The sequence below is a fragment of the Lepidochelys kempii genome, chromosome 19 (assembly GCF_965140265.1).
Source record: "Lepidochelys kempii isolate rLepKem1 chromosome 19, rLepKem1.hap2, whole genome shotgun sequence".
Lineage (NCBI taxonomy): Eukaryota > Metazoa > Chordata > Testudines > Cheloniidae > Lepidochelys > Lepidochelys kempii.
In genome coordinates, this window is record NC_133274.1 from 9,918,371 (window position 1) to 9,933,689 (window position 15,319).

At 47.0% G+C, this 15,319-nt stretch overlaps 1 protein-coding gene across 1 annotated transcript in view; it reads left to right on the forward strand.

Annotated features, from left to right (window-relative positions):
• LIN28A (lin-28 homolog A) overlaps positions 1 to 7,920 on the forward strand; it is a 31,223-nt gene extending 23,303 nt beyond the window's left edge. The window contains exons 3-4 of the mRNA XM_073317851.1: positions 4,261 to 4,445; positions 7,707 to 7,920. Coding sequence (XP_073173952.1) covers positions 4,261 to 4,445; positions 7,707 to 7,920 — 399 coding nt within the window. The remainder of the gene's footprint in view (positions 1 to 4,260; positions 4,446 to 7,706) is intronic.
• The last annotated feature ends 7,399 nt before the right edge of the window (positions 7,921 to 15,319 follow it).

The following is a 15,319-nucleotide window of genomic DNA, read 5'->3' on the forward strand; positions in this document are numbered from 1 at the left end:
ACCCAAGTGGCTTGCAGCTCTTGCCCCTGCTTCTTGGATCTTCCCTTTAAGATGGTGACTCCATGAATTGGATCTGGTGAGAAACCTTTGTTCCATTTAAAGGGGACCTTGCCCACTTGTCAAACCCCTCGCCCCAAACACACGGGCTGCTGTGAATTCCTGTCCTGGTGAGCCAGCCTGAGGCCACAAGTGGGCCCCTCCCCTCCTAAAGCCTGCTACTGTGGCCTTGAGGGTGGCTCTGTTCATGGATAGGGCCTCGTTTATTGCCATGAGGGTTTCCCAGAGTCAGCCCTGGAATGGTGCAGTGGCAGGGGGATCTGGAGAGCGGGCAAGCTGGGAAAAAGCATTGGGGAAGGAGTGGCAGGGTTGGGGACATGAGAAGCCCAGTAGAAAAGAGTAAATTTTCCTTTGAACTTGGAGGGTCCTTCCTCCAGCTTTGTCCAAACCCCACCCCAACCTAAACCTTCCCTTTCCCATTGCACGCCACAAACACCCTCGTCCTGGCCTGAAGAGTAGTAAAGATCTATCAAAAAAATCTGTCTTCTTCCTGATTTTAGTATTTTTTCCATATTCAATTCCTTGCCATCATGTGTGGAGAGAGTGGGGGGGGGGGGGGTGGCTGGGAGGGTGAGGTGTTTCTCTGTGGGGATAGGGAGAGGAAAAGATGTGAATTCTCTCCCCTTAGGGTGTGTTTAAGTCTAAATGTGGGCATTTTCCTACAACCTGCAAAGAATGGGCTGTGGGAGATCACATGACCTGGGTTACTGAGGAACACATGAATGGTGGGAATGCTCCATTCATAAAAAAATCCTGTTCCAAAGAGCAGCATGAGGACCAGATGGGCAGGGAGCTGAGAGCAAGGCTGCTGGCGGGAGAGAGGAACTGTCTGAACAGGGCCTGGGGATCACCAGCCACAAGGCTGTTGCAGGATAGGTGGAGTTGCTAAAATGCTGGGAAAGTTATTTTAACCCCCCCACTTCCCCCAACAGATTGCAAATTAACTCTTTACTCACCCCTCCCCCTGGCCAAAAGCAGTCATTTCCATACGAACTGGTAAATATCTCCTTGGCCCATACAGACTGGTATCAATAGCCTTGCATCATCTGGTGGCCCCTCTGGCATGGACCAGCTGGGAGTGGTGGTGTGTAGCTGAGGGTGTCAGTCTTGTTCAAGGTGCTCAGATATTATAGTAGTGAAAGCAGTACAAATGCCTAAATTACTACCACTAGAACTCCTCATGATCTTGCTTTCCTAGAAAGGATGAAACCTAGTGAGATGGATTATTTTCATACCATTGATGGTTTTCTTCACCATTACGCAAACAGCTGAAATTAAGTCTCTTATCAGATTCTTGAATTTGGTTTCACTGAGCTGACAGTGAACCCAGTCTTGTCTGACTGATAGCCTGCCTTCTTCCCACTGAATCCACAGAGATTATCAACCAGCAGAGACCATCCTCCCCCAAACAGTTGTGCATTTATTGTGCGCTACTTGTTAACTGACTGCAGAACTGTGGTGAAAAGGACATGTATAATTTGGGTTCAGCTGTGCTCCTGGCCAGCAATCTCATTCCAGTGGAGCATCTTTCCATAAAACCCCTTGGAGGAAAAGGATCACAGAACTGGGACAAGCTGAATTCATAAATGAAATTCCTTTTGCATCATCCCTGTCATGTCATACTGGAAAACTGCGGCCACACACTGCCCCAGGGAAAGTTTTCTTTTATTGCTCCGTTCCACTGAGAAACTGCTCATGGAAACATTAGCAAATACACCCCTTCGAAACCTGCAATCAGGCAGTTCAGTGTAGGACTCCTGTTTTACAATGCAGGCTGCTGGGAGCCCATGATTCCAGCTGACATCTGGGAAACTTGCAGGATTGCAACCTTAATTCCCCAAATGGAGAGCAGCAGGTGAAAATAAGCAAGGGTCTGGGGAAAGGGGTCTATAATCACTTTCATGGCATGATTGACTAGTACTGGTAGCAAATCTACCTGAATTCTGCTCTTGTCTTGGCTTTGTTGGATCTGTAGCTACCGAACCAATAAATCCTCTGTGGCTCCGTGTGTATCTGCATTCATAAAAGGCTCCAGGTTATTAAACAGAGAGCTGTGGAAACTAAACCCCAAAAACAGGTATAGTCTGGGCAGTGCCGGTCTCCCATTGCAACGACTGTGTCTCAGTTCTGATCCTAAAGGGACCTCCTCCGGGGGTGAAAGAGCTATTCAGTCTATGTGACCTATTGACTCCCCTCTGCTCTGTTGAGACTGCCAGCAGGGGGAGCCATCCAACACACTGTGTGTTCTTAGTTGTCTATGACCGTGATTCTTAATAGGGCTGTCGATTAATCACAGTTAACTCGGGCGATTAACTCAAAAAATTAATCTCAATTAATCGCAGATTTAATTGCACTGTTAAACAATAGAATAACAATTTTAATTTATTAAATATTTTGGGTGTTTTCCTACATTTTCAAATATCTATTTCAGTTGCAACACAGAATACAAAGTGTACAGTGATCACTTTATATTATTTTTATTAGAAATATTTGCACTGTAAAAATGACAAACAGTATTTTTCAATTCACCTTATACAAGTACTGTAGTGCAATTTCTTTCATGATAAAGTGCTACTTACAAATGTTGGGGTTTTTGTTACATAACTGCACTGAAAACCAAAACAATGTAAAACTTCAGAGCCTACAAGTCCACTCTGTCCTACTTCTTGTTCAGCCAATTGCTAAGACAAACAAGTTTGTTTACATTTACAGGAGATAATGCTGCCCTCTTCTTATTTACAATGTCACCTGAAAGTGAGAACAGGCATTCGCATGGCACTGTTGTAGCTTACATGCCAGATGTGCTAAAGATTCGTATGCCTCTTCATGCTTCGGCCATTGTTCCAGAGGACATGCTTATAACACTGGTTTAAAAAAAATGTGTTAATTAAATTTGTCACTGACCTTCTTGGGAGGAGAATTGTACGTCTCCTGCTCTGTTTTACCCATATTCTGCCATATATTTCATGTTCTAGCAGTCTCGGAAGATGACCCAGCATGTGTTGTTCATTTTAAGAACACTTTCACTGCAAATCTGACAAAACGCAAAGATGATACCAATGTGAAATTTCTAAAGATAGCTACAGCACTCGACCCAAGGTTTAAGAATCTGAAGTGCCTTCCAAAATCTGAGAGGGACGAGGTGTGGAGCATGCTTTCAGAAGTCTTAAAAGAGCACACCCTCATGCAGAAACTACAGAACCCAAACCACCAAAAAATAAAATCAACCTTCTGCTGGTGGCATCTGACTCAGATGATGAAAATGAACATGCGTTGGTCTGCTCTGCTTTGGATGGTTTATCAAGCAGAACCCATCATCAGCATGGACGCATGTCCTCTGGAACGGTGGTTGAAGCATCAAGGGACATGTGTGGAGCCTCACTCTGGGGAGACTAGCCCCCAGCTCTGCCCCTTCTGCCCACCCCCTTCCCCTCAGCTAGAGGAGCCCCGGACCAGCCGCAGCCCAGAGCGTTTCCCCGCCCCCCCAATCTGGAGGAGCCCCAGCCGGGCTGGCCAAAGCCCCGAGTCTTTCTTCTATAATTCTACATTTGTAAGTTCAACTTTCACAATGAAGATATTTTTAATCGCTTAACGGCCCTCGTTCTTAACCAGGAGTACATCAACTCATCTAGATATTTGCCTAGTTTTACAACAGACTACATAAAAAACACGAGCAAAGTCAGTACAAACTAAAATTTCATACAGACAATGAATTATTTATAGTGCTCTATATACTATACACTGAAATGTAAGTTCAATATTTATATTCTAATTGATTTATTTTATGATTATATGGTAAATATGAGAAAGTCAGTGATTTTTTTCAGTAATAATGTGCTGTGACACTTTTTTGTATTTTTTGTCTGATTTTGTAAGCTAGTAGTTTTTACGTGCAATTACACTTTGGGTACGCAAGACAAATCAGATCCTGAAAGGGTACAGTAGTCTGGAAAGGTTGAGAGCCATTGGTCTATGAAGCAAGCATTTCAGGTCAACGTATCTTCCAGAAGTGTCTCTGGGGAAGTAAGCACTCTGGCATCCCTGTGTCTGTCCATCCTTTGTCAAGCTCCGCGGGGGAAAGAGGAGAGCGCCCTTGTTCCAGTGAGCCTGCAACCTGGTGAATGTGATTCTTTTCTCGCGTGCCACAGGAAACTGGGTCTTCTTGCCATGCCTAACCCTTTTTTCCCTTCTCTGGCCTCCTAGAGCAAGCTCCACATGGAGGGATTCCGCAGCCTGAAAGAAGGCGAGGCAGTTGAGTTCACCTTCAAGAAGTCATCCAAAGGTTTGGAGTCCATCCGAGTGACTGGCCCCGGAGGCGTGTTCTGCGTTGGGAGTGAGAGGAGACCAAAGGGGAAGAACCTCCAGAAACGCAGATCAAAAGGAGACAGGTAAGGGCAACAGGCCAAGGGATGCACAGTAATCAGACAGCAGCACCTGATCTCCAAGAGCTTTGTGATCAGCCTAGCACCTGACCTGAGCCATATGGGAGAGAGCCTCATGGCAGAGGGCAGGGTGGGAGGAGACACATAGTCAAGACTGGTTTGGGGACTATGTTCTGATGTGGTAACATCCCTCCCCACCCATCTGCAGCCCACCCACCCCTTTGTTTGTATCGTTCCTTCCTCTGAACCATTTGTTCTGTGTCCAATCACTTGGCACCTCTTCATTTCCAAACATGCTCCCAGAATCTTCTGCAACCTTTGGGGCCTGGGCCAAGATTCTGGCATTTATCCAAGACCCAAAGGCATCCACTTCTGCAAGGAAATTTCCCTGTCGGAGAAGGGCAGGTTGTTGCCACTCTGCTTCTGAGGGGGTCACCAAGGTAACCCCAGTTCTATACTGGTGGCACTCAGAGGAGACCACCAGTGTAGCTTCTACGCAAGGCCCTAATGGACAGACACCTCATATGGGTGTCTGCTGTGACCCGGCAGGGGAGCTCTGCAGGACAGACACAGAACTCTTAGTGGAGCTGGACATTACTGTTATTAAGGGGCTGATAAAGGAGCTGGGCTGGGGAGACCCCATCTGGCTGCTGGGCCTTTGGGACACAGCTGGGAAGGCATGAGGCTGAATATCACAGAGCCATTGGGAACAGGAGAGTTCTTGCCACAGGGCTCCTGGGGGTAGGAGGGGCAGTGGCCCTTCCCTTGAAAGATGCTTCCCTCAGCTTTTAATGAGTGTCAGATGCAGATTTCTGGGGAAAGGGCAGAAAACCAGAAGTGAAAGGCCAGAGGTCAAAAACACCCAGGGCTGAATGGCATGGACCAATGCTCCCTTTCTGTTTGTGTGTGTGTGTTCAGGATGGAGGTGTAGCCACACAGCAAACTGGGGGAGGGAAGGGGTAATTTTCTCTAATAAAAGCCCAGCGTTGTGAGATCAGTGACTACTCAGGAAATGGCCAGACAGCCAAGCAAAGTCTCCCACAGCAGCTTTGCAGCCCAGAGGCGAGGCTCTTGTTAGCACCATGTAGCCTACCCGTCCCACCCTGAGTTCGCAAGGCGGTTCCTCAGATATTTAATTTCCAGGGACTTTCCTTACATCCTAGGCTAGCATCAGCATGGCTGCATGCAAGTGTTGCCCCCAGGTGGTATTTTGAAGTATATTTCACAGGCTGTGAAAAGCATAGCCTGTTTGCAGCCATCCATTTCTGATAAGTGGCTTCTGCAAGGGGATTTAAATCCATTTGGAGCATGCAAAATAAATCCAGAAAGGCCTTTTTTTGTTTTGTTTTTGTTTTCCTCTTGGCTTTGGTAATTTGATCATAGAGATGCATGACTTAAAATGGAAATGTGGACAAAAGCCAGAAAAATACACTGCAAGTAGGCTTGGCAGAATTTGATTTGTATCTTTTTATGATTTCAGTGGACAATATCCATGTTTATCTTTAAGCATTTTTATTTATTTTAAATTTCCGGAGTTGTGCAAAATTAAGGAGTGGGGAGGAGGGGTCAGACAATGATTTAATGACCGTAAACCTCAAGATTCAAAAAGTTAATAAAGCCTTATAACCGTTAAAACACAAACTGTCAACATCACATGTCAAAATATACAACATAAATATCTTTAAATCAACCTTGTAGGTTCTCAAGCAGAATTTTTCTTATCTTACCTATCTGTACATTTTGATTACCAGTGGAAATATTTTTTTCATCAGTTTGTGTGTGTACAGAAAAATTGATGTTTACTGATCATCTAATCCTTCCAAGCCTAACTAAAAGGGAGGCTAGACATGATGTACTGTCCATGGGTCCAGTACGCGCTCTACTCCTGAGGAAATTCTGCACCAAAAAATTCAATATTCTGCGCCTCAAAATTAAGCGCATATTTTAAAATTCTGCAAACTTTGTCAGTAAATAAATGTGGCTCCAGCATGGCAGTGGGGAGCACAGGCCATTGGCTGCATTCAGGAGGGAGATCACCCTGAAGCCCACATCTCCCCCAGTACAGGGACTCGGCCGTGAGGCTGCACATGACCCTGACAAACACCCCGGGGCCCTGCCCCTCTGCGCCAGGTGCAGCAGGTGTGGGTGGCCAGCCTCAGCCCAGCAGGATCCAAGTGTGGAGGGGCTTAGTGTGGGGGAATCCAGGTGCCGGGTGAGAGGGTTCTGTGTGGGGGCAATCAAGGTGCGGGCGGCTCAGTGGGAGATTTAAATCACAGGGGCTCATGGGAGGGGCAGGGGGCAATGGAATTCTGCAGGGATCCAGGTGAAGATGGTTGGAGCTCAGCGGGGGGGGGGGGGGGGGTTCTGGGTGTGGGGAGACAGGGCTCGGCAGGGGGTTCTGGGTGTGGGGGGCTCGGGGTTCTGGAGGAGTGGGGTTGATGGGGTGGGGGTACAGCTGCTTGGGGATCAGTGGTATGGGGTGGGGGGCTCATTGGAGGAGGGTAGGGTTGTCAGGGTGAGGGTTCGATGGCCCTGTTTAACAGGGGAGCTTCAGCTGCTGCCACGAGGATGCTGCAAGCCAGCATCCTCTTTTTTTCTTCTTCATCCCTGTCCCCTCACTCCTACATTCCCCACTTCCTTCCCCACTGCCTCTTCCCTCCCCTCCCCATCTCTTTACCGCCCCTTCCCTCATTTCCCCCACCCACCCGTACACAGAAAACAGGAAGGCTCCCAGCACACAGCAGGGGAGCTCAACGGGAGGCAGTGTTCAGCTTCAGAGTCAGCGGAGCGAGTGCTTGCAGAAATGGGGGGGGCCAGCAGCACATAAGCCCATGTGCCCTCATGCCCCACCTCTGCTGTGGGGGGGGCAACCCCCCCCCAACTTAGCCATTTTTCTGCAGGCGGGTAGTCACTCGGAATCCCCCCCCCCCCCCCAGGAGTAACTCTCCTGGATGGAATGCGAACTAGTCAGCTGTCTCTTACAGGCTCTGTAGAGATTTTCCTCCACTTTTGGAGCAGGAGGATGTGAGTTTTGTCGCAGTCTGCTGACCACAATGTCTCCATAGAGTCACTAGCGCAGTAATGGGGATGCCAGTCAGGGCTGGGAAACAGCTGGTTCTCCCCACCCGTGGGTCCCGTGTTCTGCAGCTCATGCGCAGGGGGTAATAAGGTGAGGCAACTTTAAGCAGCCCTGGCAGTTGGAATGACCATACCCTAACGCACTGATTTCTCTCCCTGGATCTCCATCTCTCCCCTTCCTCTTCCTAGATGCTACAACTGTGGTGGGCTGGACCATCATGCCAAAGAATGCAAGCTGCCGCCACAACCAAAGAAATGCCATTTCTGCCAGAGCATCACCCACATGGTTGCCAACTGTCCCATCAAAGCACAGCAATCGCCCAGCTCTCAGGGAAAGCCCGCCTACTTCCGGGAGGAAGAAGAAATGCACAGCTCGTCCCTTCTTCCTGAAACCAGAGAATGATGGTGGGAGATTGGGGGGTGGGAGGGGGGAGATTTCCATCAGGATCAAAAGGCTTCAGCAAGGAATCGGTCAGCAAAGGGGGAGCAGCGAGCAGTCTCTGCTGTCATGATGTAGGGGGGTTGGTGTAAAGCAGGGATGGGTGGGAGGGTGGCAGCTCAAACTGTAGGATGTAACCTGCCAGGCGATGGCACTGGTATCTGGACAGAGGGACTGAGATGGTTGTATGTGGGTTACAAAATCCCAGCACAGATCTCATCCACCACACACACTTTGAGTAGGAAGAAGCCGGTTACCCCTCTGTCCAGATGCCCAGCTCCAAAAGCGGGAGAGGGAGCAGCCCCATAACCCTGTACCTAACCACTTCCTCCAATCGAAAGCCACATGCCGCTCTAGTTTCTTTCCCTGTGTTTGGTGATTTTTGTGTTTTTAAACCAACCTTCCCAATAGTGTTTGTGAACCCCTGGATCATTTTGGAGACAGGTGTCTCCATCCTAGCAGGAGAACAGAGACCGGTTGTCAACGGCAAGCTAGAAACTAGTGAGCAAATTTGTTCTCGCTAGACACAGGCGAGCCAAATGGATCTCGCCCAGGATTTCTCCTTGCCCAGGAATATCAACTGTCCCCTGTTTTTGCGACCTGCAGGGGAATAGTGGAGCAGCACACCCCCTGCAGGGGAATGGTGGAACAGCATGCCTCTCTTGAATTAAGTGTTAGCTGCCCCTGAAATAGTTAGGAAGAGCCTCTTTATTTATTTAAGGCTTTCCATGCTGGACTGAGGGTTTTGTAGCATTGCTGGGACCTGCTCCTCTCTGAAGGCCCTTAGTTTCAGAGCCATCCAGACTTCATATCTCTCTCCTCTCCCAGTTTGTGGAGGAGGGGAAGGGAGTTCATGGTAGAAGCTGGGCTTTCTATGCTCCAAAATTAGCATGAAAAGTCCTTTTTCTAGAGGCCAAATCCTGGGCCTGCTAAAATGATTTCAGTGGACTCTGGCTCCTAGCATTTAACTAGACTCAGGGTTTCTTTAATTGAAGGCCATTGTAATGTAATGCTGACTTTTGAAAATGTCTAGCTATATTAGCAAGAGACAGATCAAAGCAACACATGGCCTAGTTGGAAGGAAACTATGGTGACATCAAAACTGTAACAAATGGGGTAGACACAAAATTTGGGGGAGGAGTTCTTCCAGCCCTGCCAGAATCCGCTGTCCTGGTCTGCCACTCGCTGTCAGCATGCATGCTGGCGCACGAGCAGTGGCATAGCCTCGGTGGCAGGAGGCATGGAAGCATGTGTCTTGGTATAGATCATGGTGGGTCCTTGTTGCCCAGGGGCTGCAATCCAGGGTCTGACAGAGGAAGAAACCATATTTCCACCCCCCACTGCTTTTAAAGCTGTCACAGTTGAGAGCACCTACAGTGGAATATATTTCATGTAGCCATGTGTCTATAGGGGCTGATCTAGAGCACAATGAAATCAGTGGGAGTCTTCCCATGGACTTCAGTGGACCTTGGATCATACCTATATTGTATACAATTTGCTTCTGTTCGTCTGTTTATTAGGGCCCAATCCTCTAGTCCATATGAATCTGTAATGCCCTTTTTTTGAGCATAAGGGCTGCAGGCTTGGTCCTTTCCTTTCCTGTAGGAACAGGGTGCTTTCTGTCAGTTAAAAGCTGCTGCCTTCTCTCCCCACTTTGTCTTCCCCAACCCCTCTATTCTGCCTTTATTTATTTGTTCCTGCGGACAGCTGCCCTTGCAATGCAAGGCCCCTCCCTCCACCCCATCCGTGCTGAAGCCGATGTGATGTGAAACCTGCACTAGGACGTGCGCGTATGACGTATCTTTGGGTTTGTTTGTCGTTTGTTTTTTTTAAAATATAAATATTCTGTTTTTTTGTATTTTTGTATATTTTAATCTTAAAGAGAGAGAGAGAGAGGACATAACTACTGCAACTTATTCTCAGGTATTTGAGCAATCTCAGGGATGAACAGCCTCTGCAGCTCCAGTGCTGGACGGAGTGGAATTTTGTTTTCTTTGCTTTTTAACAGCACAAAGACAGAACAAAGTTTGTATTTTAAACTAGGTCTACCTCGCTGGATGTTCGTCAGGTGGACTGATTATTTTTAAAACTGTATTTTAATAGATTCTCTTCTCCCTCTCACTGTATTTACATGGCATTTGGGACTTTGTGTCTGCGGGTGGTTAAAGAGAAGTCAGTCAACGTTGCAGAGGAGGGTACGGCCGCCTGTATCTGTATTTTGGACTCCAAATTCCCTCCCAGCCTGGCCATGTTCCCATCTCCCCTCCCCATTCCTGTCCATTCTCAATTCCACTCACTGGCTGGAAACGTTCCTGTCTCCCTAGTTTTTGCCCCAGTCCAATTTTTAATGACTACCATCACTCATTGTTCTGCCTCCCCAGTCTCTTTGCTGGTGACTTCCTCCTGCTGTAGACACTGGGGTGGTATAGATCCCCAGTTACCTAGCTCAGTGCCCGGCTTCAGATCAGAAATGGGGGGCAATGACTGATTGGATGTCACTCCAGCACTAGGGGGGGGCGGCATTAACTTGGATTGGAGGCATAAGGAAGCCTGCTGCCCTTGCACCTGGTTATTCCTCTCTTTGAGAGAGCAAGAGCCTTTCAGTGCGTATATTAAGGTCCTAAACGGGCTATAACATAAATACCTTCTTTTAAAAACTCCTTTTTCTCTGCATGGCTGTGAAATGTTGGCTGTGAGGTTCTCGTCTCCTTACCCCCACCTGGCGTGTTTGCATTTCTAGGAAACCTGCAGTGTAACCAGAATAAATGTTACAATGCTAACTCTCCACAAGAGGAGGCCTTTCTGGTCCAACTATCTCTATCTAGTGCTAATGTGCTTTGACTCCAGCACTTCCTTGGGGGATGTGACTGGAGCTGGGCCCATAATGTGTGCTGCAAGAGTTCCCCAAAGCCAGCCCTATCATCCATGTTTGTAGCAGATTCAGATACAATTGCTCCCCCTTTCTCTTCCCTGCCCCCCCCCCACTTCTCCCCTCTCCGCTTTCCTCAAATGCTAGCCAATAATTGCTGGGTGGGACTATGGAGTCCTGTCCTTGAGCCAGGAGCTGTGACACTCCTGTGTGCTCTGTAGCCACAGGGCCTGGCCGTACCACCCCTCCCCAGTATAGGATAAGGCTGACGCAGTGGTATGTTTCAGAATGTGTGTGCAGTTTCCACTATAAGTTTTAGATAGTAATAGAATAGATTTAGATCAGGGCAGGAAACGTCGAGAAAGAGAGATCTCTAATCTTCCAAACAGGCACCAGGGGGAGATTAGGGGGAATCAGAGGCACTGTTCAAGATTTCCCCCCTCCGAGGCTTCCCTCTGCTGCTGGGATGTGAATTTGGACAACAGGAGTGCTTAAAACAGTTGGAGTGAAATGATCACCTCTTAGAACTCTGGGAGCTATTATCCAAGGGACTGATTCAGCTCCCATTTAAGTTGATGGCAAAACTTCCCTTCTATGGGAGATGAATTAGGGGAATGAAAAAGGGGGGCTAGGAAGCATTGTGTTTGTAACACGCTGCCCTGCTAAATAATCGTGAAAAGTGACTAGCCTGGTCAGAAAATGTACTTGCCTGCCTTTAACAAGTCAGATATTTATTGTGGTAATGGACAATTAGCCTCGCAAGGCTCCTTCACACACACACACACACACACACACACACACACACACACACACAAAACCCTGGTACACATGAGAACCGCCTAGATGAGATGCCACAGTCTCCGATGTTGCCTGTAGCTAGGCTTGGTGGGTGGAGAAAAGCTCTCGGGCTGGCTTTCTGCCCTGCTGCAGTAGTGAGTGTGGTGAAGTGGTGGTGGCCCTTTTGAGGGGGGAGGAAAAAAGGAAATTTTGGTTTTTAAATAGCTATAGGATCTATACAAATCTACCTCAGGATAACTTCTCTGTCTGAACGGGGTAAATGCAATAGAATGCATTGGGTTGTGTGCCTCTAACCCTGGGTTCCAGTACCCCTATGCGACCCACAGAGGGAACTGTTGACCATCCTTTGGCACCTTAGGTGTGCCAATGGGTAAATGCTGCCCCTTCTAGTTTTGTATCTGTCTTGAATTGTGTAGAACTTTTCCAAGTAATCAGTTTGGTGATTTGCTAGGTGTCTAGTATGTGTAAATATCTATGTAAATCTCTCCACTTTCTTTCAATATTCTCCTTGATTATTGTTTACAAACTTAAAAAAAAATAGCCAAAGCATCTGATGGGTTTTTGGACCAGGGAGATGGGATCCTCTCTGTATGCTCTACCTGTGCAGGGAGGTGACTTAGGTAACCAGCCCCATCCTGGGGGCTCTGGTGAGAAAGTGAATCATAAAGCCCTCAGGTTTTCTGCTGTCAATAGAGCAAATTGCCTCCCAAGAAACCAGTGATTGATTTGTAAGGAGAAGCCACGCTAGAGAAGATGGAAGTTTACAATATTCAATTGCATCTTCTCCTTTTTTTCTGTGGTTTGCAGTATCCTTTGCCACGTACATTACAATGCTCTATGTACCTCTGCAGACTGCAGAGATTTGTTGTGGCTTTTTCCATTCCTTGATGATGATCTTGCAGATAAATTGCTGCAAGAGACTTGCTGTCCTCACCTCCTCTGCTCATGCGTGGTTTGCAGGCAATGGACTCTATGCATTATGGGAAGCAGGCAGACTATGCCAGGCTCTCTTTGAGCTAGGAACTGAACCCAGGTCTGCCCTGTCCACTAATCATCCTTCTTACACAAGCGCTAAGTATCAGTCCTATCCAAAAATATAGGCTCATTTGAATGTTAAGGGGATAAAATATCCTTGGAGGGACGATTCTCCCCTGGTGCAAAAACTTGGGAGTCAAGTGGCCACAAGATTGTCTACTGTCAGACGGAAGAATGTAACTCCATGTTTACTGCTAGCAACCAAAGCTTGTTTGTGTCAAACTCTTGAATTTTTATGACGTGGGAAGGGGTGGGAGGGAGGGAGGAAGAGGGTGAATGTGTATGATTTTGGGGGTTGTCTTAAGTGCAGGACTGTGCTTTCTGGAGAGCAGATTTCCTGCTGAAATGTCTGCAGTGAGATCAAAAAAATCTCACTGCATTTTTTCTCCTTTTCATTTTTGTACCAATCAAGGAAAATGTTTGATTTTTTTTTTCTCTGCAGAATAAAGAATATGGGTAATGGTGGCTGGTGCTTTTCCTTTCATTACCAGAGATCTGTCATGTTGAGAAGCATGTTCCCAAAGCTACAGACACTACCTGAATGATAACTGGCTCCAAGAGTCCTGGAGCAGAGGTCTGGGACTCAGGAATTCTTGGTTCTGTTCCACAGTGACTTAGTTATTTATATGGCCCTCATCACTCTATTTGAGCACTAAGGCTATGTTTACAGGAGCTGCGCTGTAAGGTCTCCCATGAAGCTGCTCTATGCCAGCGGGAGAGCGTCTCCCACCAACATAGCACTGCCCACATCCGCACTTTTGTCAGCGAAACTTTTGTCAGTCAGGGGTGTGTTTGTTTTTTTCCCCACGCCCCTGACCAACAAAAGTTTTGCAGACAAAAGTGCTAGTGTAGACAAAGCCTAATTGCTCTTATCCTCCCAATGCCCTCTGAAGGAAGGAAATGTTAACCCCATTTTACAGATAAGAAACAGAAGGGCACAGTAGATTAAGTGACTTTCCCAAAGCAGCACAGAAAATGTGAGCCAGGAACTGAACCCAGGTCTGACCAGTCCAAAAATCATCCTTCTTACGCAAGCTCTAAGCATCACTCCCATCCACAAATTGACTGAATCCAAATCTGAATGCTTCCCAGCATTGAGAGATTTTGGTTTGGTCCCCTTTTAATCATTTTAATTATTTTCCAATTAACTTTACCATCTACTAAACTTTATATCTAAACCTTTTAAATAAGAGTGAGAGATGCAGTTACATTGAGAAAGTACAAGGGCTTTTAATTCTCATGTACTAATCACCCACTTGCATCAGGATGTGATCCTCCTTTGCTAGTTGCATGTAATGTAGACCGCCGTCAGTCTACAGAGTAGACTCTGTACCCACAGGTTTGAGTCCTAACAGCATCAGCTCAGCCTTTCTCTTTCCATTAGGCAGCACAGACCATAAATTGTCTCTTTTCTATCAGAGTTTTTAAAAATATTCAAGGACCTATCTGCCTTGCATGGTAGGTTTGGTAAGAATAAAAGTTCTGGGCGGGGTCCTCCGTGCTGTCTGCTACCTCTACCCAAGAGGAGGCTGCATTTTATGCCTTAATCAGAAGCTGTGTGAAGTGCTTTTGGATGAAAGGTGTTATAAGAGTGGTCTCATTACCATCCATAGACCCCCTCCACTCCCAGTGGTTTGCAGATTAAATGCTTGGAGCAGCTGGGATGGAAATAGTCCATGAAAATATATTTTCCCTTTATAATGTCCTCAGAACCCTACCCCTTTTCTAAGAGTTGATAAGGTCCCAATCCAGAAGTCAATGGGGCTGCATGTGGGTGCAGCAATCTGCCCACAGATTCAATCAGAGTTTGACTATTTGTAGCCATAATTTTGATTGTACAATTGGTCACTTATTTGGGTAGGGACCATTTTCATCCTGGTCTGCTGCAAACTAAGCAAGACTCTTAATTTTGTTACACAGGGCCCTTTGTAACTGTTTGCTATTTTAAACTATTCTCAATTGCTATTTAATGCTATTCTAATGTGGGGAACCTAATCTGTTTGCAATTTCCCCTCTTTTTTTAAAAAAATATTTTTTGCCCTGACACCCAGCTTTAATGGTGCACAGTCTAATCATGTAGGGGTCATCTTCCACTGTAAACATCCCAAGGTTCTGTACTGTGCAGAAAGATTGAGAGGGCTTGGTGGCAGCAGCTATTAAAAAGCAAAGTCTCATACTGCTTTCAGAAGTAAGGTGAGCAAGTGTGCCTGCAAATATAAACCTCTCAGGCAAGAGTGATCAGAAGCTAGTAACCTCTTTTTAGGAGCCATGCTACTTGCAAACAGGAGGATACCCTGTGTACATATGGAAACTCGGGTCCAACTCCATCAAACTCAACATAGAAGCACGTCAAGCAGTAGCATGCATAGGTAGAGGACTTCGGTTTGTTGCCCCATGGAGCACAGCAGGGAGTTCCTTTGGTGAGCCAAGCAGCTCTCCTTTTGAGCCCCTCTATGTAAGGAGAGCTCATCTGTCAGGACCTGCTGTGCAGGGTATGTGCTCTTCCCTGTTCTGCTGGAAGCAGCAGTCTCCCCCACACACCACCTCACTTCCCAGTCCATACCTTCTTCTAGCAGCAAACATCTTAGGCTTGTACCCACCATTGCTTGCTTCCCTCCACTCAAAACCATCTCATAAAGCCCCAACAGGTTGTACCCTTTC